A 17735-nucleotide genomic window follows, 5' to 3' on the forward strand; every position below is an offset into this window, starting at 1 on the left:
TTTGTGCAGAGGAATTCTAGGCCAACTTGTCAGATGGTACAGTTTGCTACACTTTGTATATCTTATTAATCTGGCTAGTTATGGATGTAAGGGGCACAAGACGGAGGAACTAATTGGATTATTCCTGAAAACATTTATTTTTTATTTTTGTTATAATTTTTTTTTAACTTTGTCATGTCTGCTGAGTTTAAGTTATTAAAAACCACAGTTAATCAAAGTCTGCCATTTTGTGGTTCACCTGTTCTGGCACTGTTTTAATGGGATCAGGGAAGTGGCTGCACTGAGACAGCTTGTGCGGGAGGATGAGAGAGCAGGGATAGAAAATTTGCATTTAGATGTCCTGTGCCCTAGTCTGAATAGGGAGCATGGAAGTGTGCGTTTTCATAGATTGATAATGGTACTTGATAACCAGTTCAGAAGTTATTTTGCAACATTTTGAAGTTTGGTAGTGTTTGCTTAGTACATTTTATGAAGCTCTAGCAGTCCTGCACAAACCCAGTGTCTTTGGTGGTCATTTCTGATGTTACAAAGAAATCCGAAGGAGTAGTTAGGTGGAAACTGAACTTCATAGTGTTAATCTGTGAGGACTGTGAGTTGCTGAGATGCCAGTTGTAAAAAAATGGGTTTTGGTTTCAGTTACTTTGTAAAGAAATTATTCACAGCTGCCTGTAGCTGTGGTTAAAACCAGAGAGGGTTTTTTTAATATACCACCTCAATGAGATAATTTTCTTTACAAATTGTAAAGCCTTATTTAAAAAAGAAAATTGTGATTTGCAGGTCTCCTGAAATACCTGTGTTTTTAAACTCAGTTTTCCAGTGTAAGATAACAATCAGCTCAGAGTGGATACTAAAAATATGTGCTTAAATTTAACAGACAGCTATTCTGCAAAAGAGGGGGGGTCTGTCCATGTCTAATGGATCTCTTTATTCTTTTAGCAACTTGAGGTTTCTTCTGACATTATTTTGAGGCTCTGCAGTCCCTGCTTTTGTCTCTAGTAAAACCAGCAGTGAACTTAAACACAGCTGTGACTAGCACAGCCTTTATCTCAGGCTGGACAAGGACTCGTGTTGTCCACTCTGCAGAGCTGCCAGCCACCAGGGAAGCAATGGGGGTGGGACAGGATTGCCCAGAGTGGTGTAAATATTTCAAAAAAGGCACTAGACAGGAAGAGGGAAAACAGGACTTTGAACTGAGGTGGGTAACTTCCAACATGAGGCATAATTTCAGAGCAGAAGGCTGTGTTTGGGCAAGCCTTGTGCTAATGCTGATTCATGGGGAACCTGGATTTGCAGTAACTGGGCAGAAATTGGCATGCAGATACAGAGGCTTATGTTTGTGGCTTGCTCAGATAAAGAAAGACTTGTACCCTGGGAAAAACTGGGAAGATATTTTTAGGTGTGGTTTCCCCCCTCCCCTCTTTTTTTCCCCTTTCTCTTCTCCCTTTTTTCCTTTTTTCTTACCCATTTTTTCCTTCCTTGCCTCTTTTTCCCTTTTTCATTTTTTTCCTCCCATTTTTTCTCCCCCTTCCCCCTTTTTTCCTTTTTTTAAAAAAAAGTTTCTGCCTTTTTCAGATAACATTTGAAACCTGATACTTCTCAGAAATGACACCCTGCCCCATTTTTTCAGGTCTGACTTTGACAAAGTGTAAAAAAGAAGCCGTTTCATTCCAGTTCTTCTTAAATCTGGGACTGTATCATAACAGCCAGTGATTGGAATACCATTCTGCAACATTACAGAAAAGCTAAAATAAGAGACACCCGCTTGCCTTTGGTAGCTGAGTTGGATATCTCTGAGCACTGTCTCATGTTGAGGGATGTGAATGAGCATCTTGCTGTTAAAAGGACAAAGACGTGGTCCTCCACTTATTCTGTGAGGTACCCCACACCTTGTTTGTTAGCTCTTGAGTTCTTGCAATTCAGCTTGCTTACCCAGCAATACAACCAAAACCTTTTCAGACATTTTATAAATCTCAGTTGTCTCACTGTGTGATCAATAAAGCATGAAGCCTGGTATGTGTTAAGTGACAGAAGTTTGGATTGTGAACCGGGGCAGAGATGGGAGGAAAAACTACAACCCTTGGTTTTTTCAGCAACGGGGAAATATTAACTTGTCTTAAACCACTTTGTGAAGTCATCTTCTCTGAAGATGCTTGAAGGGTGTTGGCAAGAGCATTGGAGTGGTTAAGAAACTTAATTTTGCCATTCTGTGTTTGTGGATAGAAAGATACTGCTGCTGCTTGTAGAGGAGTACATCTGGTCCGGGTAGCTCTGCCGGCAAGCTGCAGAGAGAGATGCAAATTAAGCTCTTGGAGGGAGACAGAGACAAGAGGCTGTGAACTGCCAACCTTTGGGATAAAAAAGGGCACCAAGGTGGCACCTGGGCCAGGCAGGCAAGGAACAGTGAGAGAGACAGTAGGAGCCAGGAATTGCTGATCTTTTGGATAAGAAAGGAGAAGGCAGGTGACAGCAGCGGCAGTGAGGTCGATGGACACAGAAAGGAAGAGAGAGACTTGCCTCACTTTATAGTGAGGCTGTAAAAATCCAGGGGTTCCTTGGTTGGGATCATCCTTGGGGGTACCAGCTTGGGCTGTTCCTGTGTTACTGTGCTGTGAATAAATGGCTTTATGGAATAAGACATCTGAGACTGCCATGGGAAATCTGAGGTCGAAGTGGTGAGGAAACCTGGTCTGACTGTGTGAGTGGGGTGTATGGGGAGCCAAGGGGAACGTGTCACTGGAGCTGCCCATTGTGAAGGGCCTTCGGTCCCAGCAGTGGCAGTCTCTGGTCTTGGGATGTGACTGCCAGTGAGTCTTGTGAATGTCAGACTGGGAAGTTTCCTTAGCATGCTTATATTTTTTGTGAGCATCAAATTATATTAATTTCTATGTTTACATTATTTATATGGCTGTTATAAGTTCCTTTCATTAGTTTTGGATAGGGATGGTAAACTTCTAGCCATATGGTGTAACAGTGATGTAAAGCTGGTAGTCTCTTCCTTACCTGCTGTTATTCAGAGTGAAGAATTGACTCTGCTCCATCACCTTGGTACCTGAAAGCCAGCAAGCGGGTTTGGTCCTCCTGCAGCTTTCTTTGAGGAAAGAGCAGACAGCAGCAGCTCTCTCCTCCCTGCCTGCAGCACTGAGAACCTGGCGGGGGGGTACCACTCCTGGCTTTTAAATTGTATGTGGCAATATAAACCACCCACGCTCCATGACTTTGGCTGAGCTGGATCATGGAAAGCTGACCTTCCTGTCCGTTCAAACAATATCAGAACTGAGAACAGCTGCTTTGGCAGTGCTGTGTGCATTTATTTATCCTTGTATGATGTGATATCTTTCTTGAGGTCTTGGTAATTCTGGTAGATGATGTGGGAAGTTCTCATCCACATAAAACTTAGAACCAGAAGCATCAAGACACCAGCACCAGTCCAAGCGTGAACATGGCCACAGACTGAATGGGCTGTGCATATTCCATCTCCTCTTCAGATGGCAAGGCATTCCCTAGGGATGCTATGTGGCTCTTGAGGCTGAGATGCCCTGGGTCTGAGCTCCTGAGCCTGTCAGCTGCCTGAAAAAATTGTCAGTGATTTGCTGCCCTCTCTTGCTCTAGGGCTTCCAAGGTCAGGACCTTAGTCCATACTTACTTTCTCTTCATGCTATCCTCCTCCTCAGCTCTTTGTTTCTCATTTCTTAAGACTGTTTGGAGATGTCAGCCAGAAGGTGCAGATCCTTAACTGTCTGAGTGTCTTTGCAAGATACAGGGTGGAGGTGGTCCTGTAGACAACAGGGTAAGTTGCTGTGTGGATCAGGGATTCTCAACACCTGTCTGCTTTATTCTGTCTTAGCCTGAGCCTCCTACGCTTGGGGCACTGTGGGACTAAGGCTGAGAAAAAATCCAGAGCATAAGGAGGCTTCTGTAAATCACAGCTGGTGGAGGAGGTAGGGCTGATGCGTGGATAACAGCATTCATCTTTGCCCTCTCATAATGATACAGTTGCTGAAGCTATAAACATTTGGGATGAAACCAGGAGTTTTTGTTTGGTTGTTTTTTTAATTATGTAGTTGCTTAGTGCTAATTGAACTGGGTGCTTCGTTGTTGCTGTGATATTTTTAAGGTTAGAAATATAGAAATTCTGGCATAAACTTTCTGGTTTTGTGCGCAGAAATATTCCAAGGTCATTACATTGTGTTTTAACATGCATATTTGCTTGCTCTGTCAGTCAGTGTAGTGGGCTTTTTTGTTTGGTTGGTTTTTTGGGGGTTTTTTTGGTTGTTGTTTTTTTTTTTTAATGTGACTGCCCTGCCCAAAATTCCTCAAAGCTTAACAGGGATTGGGGGGGGGGGGGGTGTGTAAAGCTGGTGAAAGTAACTGAGGTTTCTTAGTGTCCCAGGGAGGGGAATACTAATGCAGTCCTTTTTATGACTTTGATAGATGCAAGTGAATTCCCCAAAGTTGCATCAAATTCATGTCAAAGGGTAAGGAAGCATTTCCATTCAACAAACAGTAATTTCTAAAAGGATGTGTTGAACAGTTTTAAATGTTTATGGTACCAGGAACTGCCATCTATGTTATTTTTCATGCTACAGTTATTTTGAAAAAATCATCTGGTAAAGTACTCTTCCAGTTAAACCAGTATTATCTTCTTGGAACAGCTGTTATTTTGCAAAATTATATGTTATTGGATTTTTTTGTTGTGTACCTTCAGATTACTTTAACATGTACATTAAGCATTATAATTAATGCTCAGGAGCTTTGGGTTTATCTAATGGCTGCCCTCATGAGATGGATGAGGAATTGTCTAGAAGTCAACAATTTTGAAAAGCTTGCCAACCTTCCATATTGCTTTTCATGTTTCATGTTTGCTTTCCAGTGTGTTCTTGGAGCCTGCACTGTTAGTCCTACCTGTAATTCCCATGAATTTGAATGGTTTAGGATTCAGTTACACCTTTACATCACATGGTCTCTAACAGAACTTGTGGAATATTTTCTTGTCTCTCCTCCAGGCTAAATAACTGGATAGTTTCAATGGGCATGTCTTATTTATGGAATTCTCTTCTGTTCCTAGAACCACAGAATTGTTAGGGTTGGAAAAGACTTCTCAGGTCATCAAGTCCTATTGTCAGCTCAGAACCACCACCATGTTCACCATTAAATCATGTCCTCAAGTGTCATGTACATGTTTTTCTGTGGATAAGACACTGGACCACCGTAAGAAGTTAGCAATATTGTGTTTTTAAATAATAATCTCTGGAATATTGCTTGTGTTAGTGATATTTCTTAGTTTCATGAGTGTTGTGTTTTACTGCATGTGCTTGATCAGCAAAGAGAGGGGTTAGAAAAATGAGGCAGAAACAAAGGATTTGTACTGGGTTTGTTTGGGGTTTTTTATATGTGCAATCTGAAAAATATACTGTAGTAAATAAATGATTGCAGTGTACATTTTCTCCCCAGCTAATCTGATGCTACACATCTAGTAGAAGACCATGTTTATCACTTTTTCTTTCTTTTTCTGGAAATGAAATAGGAATAAATACCACGTTAAGCTTTAAGTCTAGTTCATAGCTTCTTAAGAACTATTTTTTCTCCCTTGGTTTTAGTTGAAGCATCTTGTCATAATGGAGATGAAACAATGGAAACAATTGAGGCTGCTGAAGCACTTCTCAATATGGACTCCCCTGATCCTATATTGGATGAAAAAAGAATGAGTAAGTTTTTTTTAATGAAAATCCAATCTGTATTTGCCAGGTTTATTTGTGAAAGGAGGAGGGATTCACTGCAGCATGGTTGCATGGAATTGGTAGGATTTTTTCTTAACTTCCAGATAGCCTTTATGTACATAGTTTGGATATCAGATATCCAGTGCTGTAAGCAATGAAGGATTTCATTGCCATGGCAGAGTTGAACAGGAAAAGAAAGAGTCAAGAATTACAGAAGGAAGATGTGAATGAAGTTGAATGGTTTAGATTGCAGTGTTTTGTTTGGTTGATGTTTTATGTTGTCATGATAAAAGAATATACACTTACATTTGCAGATTGCCTTAAATATGAATGTGAAAAACCAGATAATTGTGCTTCTTGTGGAGTGGGTTCTGTCATTAAATTGTTCTAGTAGTGCTTCTGCTTGTGTAAAATGTCATCAGCACATATATTGAATTATAAACGAGTCTTCTCTCACTTGAGGGATTTAAATGTCATATTTTTATTTTATTCTATGTTAGAATTTTTCTTCTAAAGCCAGCTTTTAAAGTCCTCATGGCTGTGTGAAAATATTCCTTTTGTTCCTTTCCCTTAAGCAACTATGTTTGGTGCAACCGAAGAGGAAGAAATGGTGCCTCCTATGACACACGTGTCAGTCACACTCGATGGGATCCCTGAGGTGGTGGAAGTTCACCAAGCCCCAGACCCTTACTCTGAATCACCAGAGACTCCAGAATTTGAACAACCAAAGAAGAAAAAAGGTAAGATGCTACCAGAGAACAGCAGTGTGGAGCAGGAGAGTAGTGGGTGGCATGGTCACTTCCCTGTGGGTATCTGGAACCATCCTGGGTGTCAGGCCAAAATAACTGAGTGGGCTCAGCCAGAAGTGCAGGGAAAGCATTTTCTTCCTGGGTAGTGGGAGCACATATAAGGATGCTTAGACTAATGATGTTGTAGAGGTAGCAATGATGGCTTATCCTACAGGAATCTCTGCTTGTTCCTATTTATCGTTTCTTCTTCACAGCAGAATTGCAATACAAGCCGTAGAGCTTTTGCTGCTGTGAATCCTGAAGTACTTTTATTAGCTCTTAGCTTCAACTGAAGGTACTTGATCAGTTCAGAATATGGGATGAATTGGGAGGGATTTTTAGCTTTTCTTAAATGTTACTGATTTTTTTTTTTTAATTAATAGCTGCATGCCATAGTAAGTGTTAGGCCCATTTGTACTGGATTACATAGTGTAGTGGTGTTCCACTGCAGTCAGTGCTGTGCCAAAGAGTAATGAAGTGCTGTTTGCCAGACATTCTGCTCCTGTTTTCCCACCCTGCTTCAGCATGGAACCCGTTAGAGGCTCTGAAGCTGGCGTCTGCAGGAAAAGTCATGCTGTAGATAGATGTTAAATGCTCTTGCACCAAATTAATATAAAAAGAAAAATAAGCTAAGAAGGTTATGTTTCTGGAGCTAATCCTAGAGCTCATCCTAGAGCATGAGGACTTTTACAGGTTCTCCTGTATAACAGCCTTCCAGAATAAGGCTTCTGCTACCCAGACATACTCCTGTGGAATAGGAGTGCATTTTTGCTGCTACTTTTGCTGCTAATTCCAAATGTTGGGAATTGTTATGTGTGAGAGAGATCATATTGGCCTGTGAAGATCCTGGGAAAGCCTCCTGAGCCCCATGTATGTCACAAGGTTTCATAGGGATGGGTGTGGGTCCGGAAGTCTCTGATTCCCCTAAGAAAGCTGAACTGAAACTGCTGTGGAGGAGAGCTTTACCAGCAGCTGCCCCGAAAGTGCTGTTGGGGAAGCTACTGTGGCTGTGCACACTACTGTGAGATAACCAACTGTAAGAGGATTTTAAACTGGGGGGTTTTTGTTTGTTCTTTTCTTCCCTTCTTTTTTAATGTTGACTGCTGTGTGGGTCAGAATGAGGAGCTGCTGTCTGCCAGACATTTAACCTCTGTGGTTTGATGCTTTCATACTCTTTCGTGTTGTGCTTCTGCTTACTCCCACTCCTTCCTTTTCCCTAGCTTTAGGTTAGAAAACCAGTTGCTTCACAGAAAATGTGTGTATTTGTTTTAGAAAAAAAAATACAAGAAAAGATGCATCAGCTTGGTGTTTCATTAAGTGCTAGTTTTAAGTGAGCTTGAGACTTCGTGAGGTAGATAGTATGGTCTGAGTGATGTAGAAGTGTTACTTCAGAATCTCGGGATTTGTAAGACATTGCTGTACAAGAATTGCTGCAAAATGTTATTACATTTGTAGTGCACTTTAGGATAATGTGCAGTGTGTGGGTGGGATTCTTTTGGGGGTTTGTTTGTTTGTAGGGTTGTTTGGTTTTTTTTTAAGTATGCTTTGTTTCCCTTTTTTGGTCAGTTTTGAGGTGTGGCAAAGGATGGTGATCCTTTTGCCCTATCCATATCACTCGTGGTTTTATAGGGTTTTTATAGATTTTATAGACCTCCTTTATAGACTTCTAGCATATATAAGCCATTAGCTAAACTTAGAGGGATTCACAGTGCAGAGCACTGCCAGCTAACTGGGCCAGAATGGCCCTGCCAAGTAGAGCTCCTCCAAGAGAATGCTCACCAGAAGCAATGTGGTGATTTCACTTCCTTTCCTTTTGGCCTTATTGCTGCAGCAGGAGAGCTGTATCCACCCATCTGCTCAACTCCAAACCCATGTTCAGCATGATGTTTGTACTCATGAATGTCTCAGCACTGAGCTGCCCAGCTACAAATCAGAAAGACTGGAAAAACAAAGGGATGCCAGGCAAAGAAACTTTGAAATTGGGTGTATTAATACCTTCAGTTCTGTGTTTGCTGTGGAAGGTGTTTGGCAGCAGGTGGTCACATAAGTTCTATGCATAATATTTTATATATATACCATTTAGTTTGTTTGTACATACATTATTTTTTTAACAAAACTCACTGAAAATAGTGCAAGAAAATGGATTTTACATTTTCTGGTCTGGTATAAAACATTTAATCAGGATGAACATTTCACTGCCTAATACCACCTTAATTTGTAGCATGAATTTCTAACCTGAAGTCTTTTACAGCCACGGAAATAGGAAAGTGAACATACCAATTATAAATCCAAAGAGGTATCCAAATTATGGTAGCCCCACCTAAGGCTTAGCTCTTGCACACTTTTTATCCTTCCTCTATGTAAAATTCTCTCCTAAAAAGGAATTTGGTGATGTACTCTGAAAAATAACAAATTCATGCTCTGTTGAAGCGAAGGAGGAAGCGTGCTAGTGCTAAATGTGCTTTAAAAAAAAAAAAATCTTCTTTTAAACAAAGGAAACATATCTGATGTCTCTGTTAACTGTTTTTTTGATGGTATCAGTCAGCACCTGGAGATTATAGCTCACAGTGTAGTCTGAAACTACCCAAATAAAGTACCTCTAGCCCAGATACACAGCAGTAACAGCAATGCATTTCTGTAAACAAGTTTCACATTCTTCACGGGTTTCTAATTTTGGATGGGCTTCTGGTAGAGTCCTGAAGTAGTCTAGGCTGAAGAAAGAGAGCCTAGAATTGCTCTTGCAGTCGTATTCATATTTAGTAGCCTAGGTTATCTCTAATCAGAAGTGCATAAATTATGTGGGATCAGTATTTAAGTTTCCTGAAGCTGACCCGGAGTAGTTCAGTGGTAACCTAATTGAGCTCTCATCCACTTCATTTACTTTAAGAACTGAACTTATTTAGACATAATGTCTAAATTAGTGACATCAAAATAACACTCCCTACTCCTTAATGGCTACATTTGCACCTGTTCAAGAGGAAACAAGTCAACAGAGTCTTCCCACAGCTCGAGGTAGGGAAAGCACTTAGCCAAAGTTACCCTGAGGGGGTTCTTGTGCATTGGAAGCACATCCATGCAAGAATGACTTCATCTAGGATATTTTACGTGGAACAGACACTTCTGCAGCCTACAATGATGAGTGGAGAAAAGCTGCTAAAAATGTACATCAGTAGTTCTTTATCCTTTCATATCATGATATATGAAGAAAACAATGTTGTAGGATTTCCTCCCTCCTACCTTCTTTCAAATCAAGGAAGACATTACTGGCCAAAACAGTGGGTGTTGTTTGTGTCCCGTCCTCAGTCGTTAATCCTGTCTGGATGGAAGGATGAAAATTAGAGGACTGCACGTGTTATTAGTTTACTCACTATAGCTGTCTCAACTAGCTATCCCTTCTCACCCATGCCCTGTCAAAAAAAAAGAAAGAAAAAGGTACAAAGATGGACTTAGCAAGACTGCTAATGTCAAAAAGTGAGTGCTTAAGCCAAAGTTTCTTATGACTTCTCTGTAGATACCTGGAAGTTTAGGACAAAGGAAATAGTGCCAGCTGGCACTGAGTTGTTTCGGTTTTTTTCAGAGCTAGTGAAAAACCCTCTCTCACTCTGCAGCAGAGCTGTTCCCTTACTAAAATAGCCCCTCAAAACAAAACCAAAACTGGAAAGTTAGAGTGTATGGGATTGCACAGAACTTTTGGTCTGGCCTCTTTGGAACATCAACTCTCTTGAAATAAAATAAATAGAGAAAAATATTTTCCTTTATATTTTTAATTATGACAGTATTCTATCTGAACTAGAAATATATTTCTTCTGAGTCTTGTGTCTTCTTAGTCTATTCTGCCTCTCAAAAGATTATAGGTAATAATATAGGTAATGTCAGTGTTGTAAGGGGTCACTGCAAAACCTGGTAAGATAAATTGTTATTTCATAAGAAAGTTTGGAAGGTTTCTGATTAATTACACCACTTGTAAAAGCTGCCATTGCAGGGAATGAGAACTAAAAAAAGAATAGGTTCAAGGTTTTATACTGAAAAATACTTCAGCATGACTTAGCTTTTTTATTCCCTTATATGTTGGTAGGTGATTTCTCAACATTTTCAAATGAGTGCACTTCATTTTTGTAATCAGTTTTAAGTAACTTCTTCCTTTCAGTCTTCCTCACCAGAGAGCCACCATGCTTATGACTTTAAAAACTGGTATTTTTTCAGAGCCTGTTACTGGTTCTTCTGATCTTCATAAACAAGTGACTTCCCTTTATCTGCAGCCACTGTGAAAAAGATGTAAAAGACAATAGGCCTGAAAAAAATGTTTGTTTCAGATGATGGTGTAGTTTGCTGCTGTCAGTGTAGACTTGCAATTGATTAAACAAGCAGACAAGCTTGTTTTGTGCCTAACTTCCATTTTGGCAGTGAGTGAACATGATAGTACTCTGTATTTTATCTAACTTTTCCTGTTTAAGCCCTTACACATGGTTAATAGCTTATTTTTCTCATCTTGTCTGTTTCGAGTGCTCTTAAGAGTACCTAAATAGCCACGGAAATTTCCAATGTACATGAACTTCAGGAAAATGTGTAGTGTAGTCTTTTTTCAGAAGTACAATAAGAGTATAGGAGGTCCATCCTGCCATAGAAAAAGAACTTCAGCACAGAGCTAAGTTCCCAACTTAGTAAAAATTGAATATTTTTTGAATTGGAGAAGCAAATCTCTTCCCTTTTCAGGTTCTTTTTTTTTTTTTTTCTTTCTTTTTTTTTTTCCTTAAGCTGCAGTTGACTTACTGCTCGTTTATTTCAGGGAAGAAACCAAAACCATCTCGTTCTGAGTCCCCTACTACAACTCCAAATATATCTGTGAAAAAGAAAAACAAAGATGGAAAGGGTAAGTCTAAAGAGTTGTCACCAAAATTTGTAGGAGAACATTGTTTCTGAGTGATCTGTAAAAAGAAAAAAAATCACCAGTTCACTTGTGATGTAAACATAGGTCTTATGTTCAGGAGTGGTTAACATTTCAAGGGAAGGAAAAGATGAGCACATGAGTTTTCTTGGTGTATTTGTCACTTTAGTTGCAAGGGTTCTTGGAAACTTTTCAATATCCCTGCAGAGTCTGCTGTGTTTTGAGTGAAGTCTTGGGGAATGCTTTGCATTGTATTAATGCTTCTTAGGCTGTGGTTATTTTGACAGATGATCTTTGAAAATGTGTTCCATCTGTATGTGTCTAATTCTGCATGAGGCTAACCAAGGCTGCCAGTTCGCAGCAGGAAGTACCAAGTCCTGAATTTTGAAAAAAGTTACAGCACATCTTGAAGACTTGGGCAGAAAACTTGGGGTTTGATACTTTCATTCCTCCCGTGTTTAAAAGATAGAAATAAAAATAAATGCCACATAACTGATCCAATAAATAATTCTCTCAGCCTGAACTGTTCAGTAGTGTGTATGAGTTTTGTCAACAGCTGGGTTGCTTTGCTGTGGGGTCCAACACCACACCCGTGCCCAGGCTGGTGTTTGAAGGGAAGGCTGATTCCCGGCCCCAGTGAGTGGTGCTGCGCTCAGTGGGAGCTGGGAATGAGCCTCCCCTGTGTCACAAGTGCCTGCTGGTGCACCTGGGGACAGATGTGCTTGCATGCATGCAGTACTTGCCAGGACAGCAGCCCAGCCAGTCCTGGGCACTGGTGGCAAAAGAATGTTAAACTCTCAAGGTCAGAAAAATCTCTGCTCTAACAAATGAGTATGTCATTTTCTTTTGAAGGGGCATTTTCTGCATTAACAGGAAGAAAAACCTGCTGGCAATCAATAAATATTTAACATGTTAATGCCATCAGTTTCAAATATGCTTTGTTGCCTTTTTTTTTTTTTTTTTTAATTAAAACCTGATTTGTAAGGAAAAATGAAAGGAGTATCAGAGGGACATCCAAGTGGTGCTCAAATGAAATTATAGAAAATATGGAAGGAGCTAGCCACAAAACTAACAGGTGGAAGAGTCTAATGGTTCTGTCAGTGATAGCAAGGATACTCCATAATTCACATTTGTCCATTGTTACAAAATTGCCAATTCTGAAGGGAATAAAATGGAGCATGTTGCCTGAAACCACTGCTTGTTATGAAAACCATTTGTTTTGCATTTTTAAGAACATAGAATTGAAGTAAAAAACATAGCAATATGACCAGCCATGGCAGGGAAGCAGCTAGAAAATTATGAGAGCTGCGTGTCTGTTCCCTAAGGGGAATTTGTATGCTAAAATTACAAGCTCTCCATACAATTACACAATATGATGCATAGAGAAAACTGAGTTTTCCACATATTTCTTCTTCTGCTGTGGCTCAGAGGAGGTTAAATATCCTGCCTGTATGTAAAGCAAACCTGTTTTTTGCAGCCAGTCCTTTCCACAGTGATTTTTAGTGGCTAAGCAGTGACAAATTTTCAGGTTGCCTTGATGCAGCTGAGCGTTTTTAGTCTAGACTACAACAAAAGCACCCTGGATGAGGTGGTAAATGGCTGGGAATGCTCTCGCTCCTGTCTGACATAGTGTCTTGCCTAAGCAGCCTTAGCCTTTACCTTTGGGGTATATGAAGGCCAGGAGGCTGTTTTATGTAAACTGGGAGACATTTGTTGCAAAGGCAGTGTTTTTTCTCTAGGAATGCTCATTTTTCAAGCTTCCACCTGCTGAAGGAGCTGCTAAGATTTTTGTATTGCCAGTGCTGATGACTTTGATGAATATTTGCTAAATATAGTTTAGAATATAGTATTATGGGAATTTCAATTTTTAAGAGATCTCTTATTAAAAAAAAGTTCAGACTGGTGGTCGTTAAAAGTTGAAAAAATCTGCTGAATTAAATTGAAGCTATGAAAAGGGATCCTGTCACCTTCTGATCTGCTGGACATAATTTTTTGTGAAGCTTGAGCACTGCTATCCTTGCTGGTTTTGCACAGCTACTTGTAGGAGGTGATACAAGAAGTTTTTTTCTTGCTTTCTCAGACTAACAACTAAGAAGCTTATGTGCAGATTCAGATTCCCAAAAGAACATCAAACACCAAAAACCTTCAAAAAAAAGCAGGAAAAAGGGTCTCATTAGTCGTATGAGTTTAGACTCCTTGAATATGGTTTTGGAAAAAAAAAATGCAGATTTTGTACTAATTTTAAGTATTCACAATCTGTGATTTTAATACCCTTTCTTTATATGTGGTAAACACTGAACAGATGTGATGGATTTCCATATGGAAGTGTTTGTCCCCGCTTGTTTGTAAAATGAAATTTTAATGTTGTCTACCAGCAAGCGCAAGCACTCACTGGATTAAAAAAAATTACCTTTTTCTGTACTTTGTTGTTAAAGGTTTGCCTGCCTCAGCAGATATCACTGACTGCCCCACATAAATCTCATTGTTAAGGCAAGGATTTTGCTTAGCGTTTTAAAGGATTATAACACTCACCTCGATTCAGCAAAGCATTTAAGCAACAGCTTTATTTCCAGCATTTTTAGGGGATAGATCTGAACATGTTCCTGTTCAAGGTAAAGCAATGGTGACTGCTTCTGTGACTGGCTTAGGCAGGAGGGAAATGGACACATGGGTGACAAATGCTGTCTAATGGTGGTGGTCCAAATGGGGTGGCTGTAGGTTGACTGGTGCCTGGCTGTAGGTTACAGAGTGGCTGGGGTATTTGTGCACCTAGATTATAATAACTCACAAGGATCTCTTCCCATGCCCTTCCATTACTATTTGCTAGTCTTGATGATATATTATGACATATTTTATAAAGATACCAGCTTCTTAAGATTATTTGCATCATTAATAAAATATGGCAAACTAATATTTTTTTCTTCCTTTTTTTTTTGGTGTCTGAAATTCTTTTATTCTAGGAAATACAATTTATCTCTGGGAGTTCTTACTAGCACTGCTCCAGGACAAAGCCACATGTCCTAAATATATCAAATGGACTCAAAGAGAGAAGGGCATTTTCAAACTGGTAGATTCCAAGGCTGTGTCCCGGTTGTGGGGAAAACACAAAAACAAACCTGACATGAATTATGAAACAATGGGTAGAGCTCTCAGGTATGTGCATTTTAGTAATAAACTGTTTCTGTTGCCTTAGTGTTTGTGTGCATTAAATGCCTCATCTAATTTGAATAATGGAAAAATTTAGTATTCTCTTAGTTTGGGAAATGAAAAAGTTATTTCAGCAAAATAAATTAGCTAACTAAAAGTAACCCTCTCTAACCTTAACTCCAAGTCAGTCACCTTCAGTTTCAGCGTAGACATTTTTCAGTGCTGCTGCAAAACTGCATCTTCACAGTCAGACACAGACTAAGTAAGAGACTGAAGATTTCAAGTGGGGCAAGCCTTTTACATAAAATTTGAATCTCTTTTCAGGAAAAAACCACCAACATTCATGTATGTTCATTAAATTATTTCTACTTGTTGCACATGATTCCATCTCCAATGGAAAATACAGTTTCAGAATTCAGTTCTGGTTCCACTTCTCTGAACTTGTGTGTGCAGACCATTTTAGAACATAGGCAGTGGCACATGATTCTATCAGGCTGGGAGTTTTCTCATACATAAAAACCTGTGCAAAATAAGTGGACATCCATCAAGCTTCAGTTTTATCAGTGGATTGATAATCCAGCTGAGCAGTATACGTTTCTTTTCATTTCCCCTCACCTTGGTGTGCGCAATTTCACGTTGTCATACTAATTTGTAAATATAACAGAAGTAGTGCTCCCCTGTCCTGTTCCCTTTGCTTTGTTGTAGCTAAAATGTCTCCCTGTGCTCACTGGTGAATAAATGCGAATTCAGATAACTGAAAGAACTGTAGGAGTCAAAAGGAGAACTGAAAGTTTTCATGCAACTCTTTACAAAGTGTGAGTTGATAGCAGAGTTGCCAAGTCATGGAGTTCTGCTCTTTCTCCACAGAGTTATCTAAGGTTGGAGTGAAAAGGTGGCATGAAATACCAGTAAAAAAAAAGTTGTTTGAGGAAAAAGTACACTATTAAATTGGCCACTTTTTGTAATGAAGAAACTAGACACATGAAAGTTTGTTTACTTGTTGTTGCTGTGTTTACTTTCTGTGAGTTCTGTTGCTTTGTTTTGTTTTTGGCAAAAAACCTGTGTAACTTGATGTGTGTGCATTTTAAACAGATACTATTACCAAAGAGGAATCCTTGCTAAAGTAGAAGGTCAGCGCCTGGTATATCAATTTAAAGACATGCCAAAAGATCTCATCTATATTGATGATGAAGATGCGAGCCCTAGCACTGAATCACCTGATTCAACTCTGCTCTCGCCTGCTGTGGCCAATAGAAACCAATCAAGCAGAACTAGAGCGTCTGCAAACGCAGGAGCAAAGGGAGGATCAACCTCAGTGGTAAAACCAGCAAACTCAAAGCCTGCTAAGCTGAAAGAGCACGCAGAAGTTGTACAGCAGCAGACACCTGGCTTGACTTCAGAAGTTTTGAGGACAATGCAATCTCCACAGCCAGTACAACCTACTCAGCTTTTTCGGACAGTTCACGTAATGCAGCCATTGCAGCCCCTTACAGAAGGACATGCAGCTGTAACCAGTAATGTTCCGGATGAATCGTTAAATTCCTCAGTTCAGAATATAAGGTAAGAAAATGTAGAGAAAATAAATATTTGAATAATAATAAATTCACTGGATGATGGCTAGATAGAGTTGATTCTTTGTTTTGTTTCCAAGAAATGCTAGTCTTCCAGTTTGGTTGAAGTGAAACAATGTCTTTGTGGTTCATCCTAGGAATTGAGAGTTACTACAGCATAATATGACAGGTACACACATAACTGTACTGCCTGTGGTGGAGGGAAGCTCATCTTTTCCATGGTGTTAGGCCTGATGAATATCATTTAGAAAGGAAAAATATACAACTTAAAATTGTCAGTTCTGTCCCACAGCAGAAGCTGTGTTTTCATGTCTGCTTTTACAATGCTTGGTGTCTTTGCTTTTGAAGTATACATGATGGATCTGCATGATACCTTCAAAATGATTTTCCTTCTTGCTTCTTAATTTTTTTTGTAAGAATTTTTTGTCATCTTTTTCATCTTTTGTATTGTCCCCAGTTGCAAGGAAAAGTTCTATATTACCTGCTCTAGCATTTTGCTGCTGTTACAAGAAAAAGTGCTTCTGATTTTAGGAAACAATTAACAGAATAATTCTTTGGGAGCTGTGCATCTGCAGACACTTGGGAGACAGTCATGCTTCCATGCTTAATTTGTGAGTCAGCTGGCTAACATGACACAGTGCTTAAGCATCATGACTCTTTTGCACCTACCCCTTAGTAGCAGGATTTACTTGTAAAAATGGGCAAGGGCAATATAGTGAAAGGAAAGCAGTACAGATGTAATTGAGGCTATATTGAACCATGTAAGTTGGTAGAACAATAATACTAAACATGAATAGGGGGAAAGTTCAGCAATTTGCGAGTTAAATAGGTCTAGGCTAGACCTACACTAGATTATGTATCACAAACAGTATCAGTAGTATAGATGGTATAAAGAATGGTAACAACAAACAGAAGTATCTGTAAGACTTAAGGCAGGCAAGAAGTCCAGCCTAACATCTGGAAAACTGTTCAGTGACATTATGACATCCAGTTATTGCATTACAGTATTTCCCAGTCAGACCTTGGGTAATAAACTAAGGGAGAAAATAGTAGAGATGATACATGTGTGAAGTTCAAATGAAACAGAAGCCTTAAATCCTTAGAGTTCTGTATTACATTGGTTCACATCAATTGTTTTTAACCAGAGCATTATTCCATGAAGTCTCTAACTGTGCTTAGCCAAGATGACAATGTGAAGGGGTTAAAAAAAGAAGCATCAAACCTTTTCAGAATGGTATAGAAGTACTGCTGATTAAGAAAGGTTATACGAAGGGGTCTGAGCAGTTAGAGTGAAATAAAAATTACAATCCAGACCTTCTGGTATGCTTTCAACCACAATGGGACAAGCTGCAAAATAGGTGCTGATGAGTCCTGTGCAATAGACACTGCCCATTCCAGGCTCTCAAAATACAATTTATGACATATATGTTTCTGCTCAGCTTCAAAGGGCAAGGTTCAAATAGTTGGTTGAGGTAGAATGACACGTTGAACATTTTTTGGAGCATATGTTTTAGGCATTGTTTTATAATAAGGCTGAAACGAAAGGTTGTTCAGACAGCTGTAACTCTTTAGCAGATGAATGTGTTTGCATACACATTCTGAATTGCTGCAGTAGGGCTTCTGTAAG

At 39.5% G+C, this 17735-nt stretch overlaps 1 protein-coding gene across 5 annotated transcripts in view; it reads left to right on the forward strand.

The window, feature by feature from the left end:
* The window catches only part of ELF1 (E74 like ETS transcription factor 1), an 88981-nt gene that overhangs the window by 61806 nt on the left and 9440 nt on the right, over positions 1-17735 (forward strand). For all 5 annotated transcript variants that reach the window (XM_082279298.1, XM_082279299.1, XM_082279300.1 and 2 more), the window contains exons 4-8: positions 5598-5705; positions 6293-6457; positions 11292-11375; positions 14351-14543; positions 15630-16097. In XM_082279298.1, the coding sequence (XP_082135424.1) occupies positions 5598-5705; positions 6293-6457; positions 11292-11375; positions 14351-14543; positions 15630-16097 (1018 nt within the window). The remainder of the gene's footprint in view (positions 1-5597; positions 5706-6292; positions 6458-11291; positions 11376-14350; positions 14544-15629; positions 16098-17735) is intronic.

This window comes from Coloeus monedula (assembly GCF_965178545.1).
Source record: "Coloeus monedula genome assembly, chromosome: 3".
NCBI classification, from domain to species: domain Eukaryota; kingdom Metazoa; phylum Chordata; class Aves; order Passeriformes; family Corvidae; genus Coloeus; species Coloeus monedula.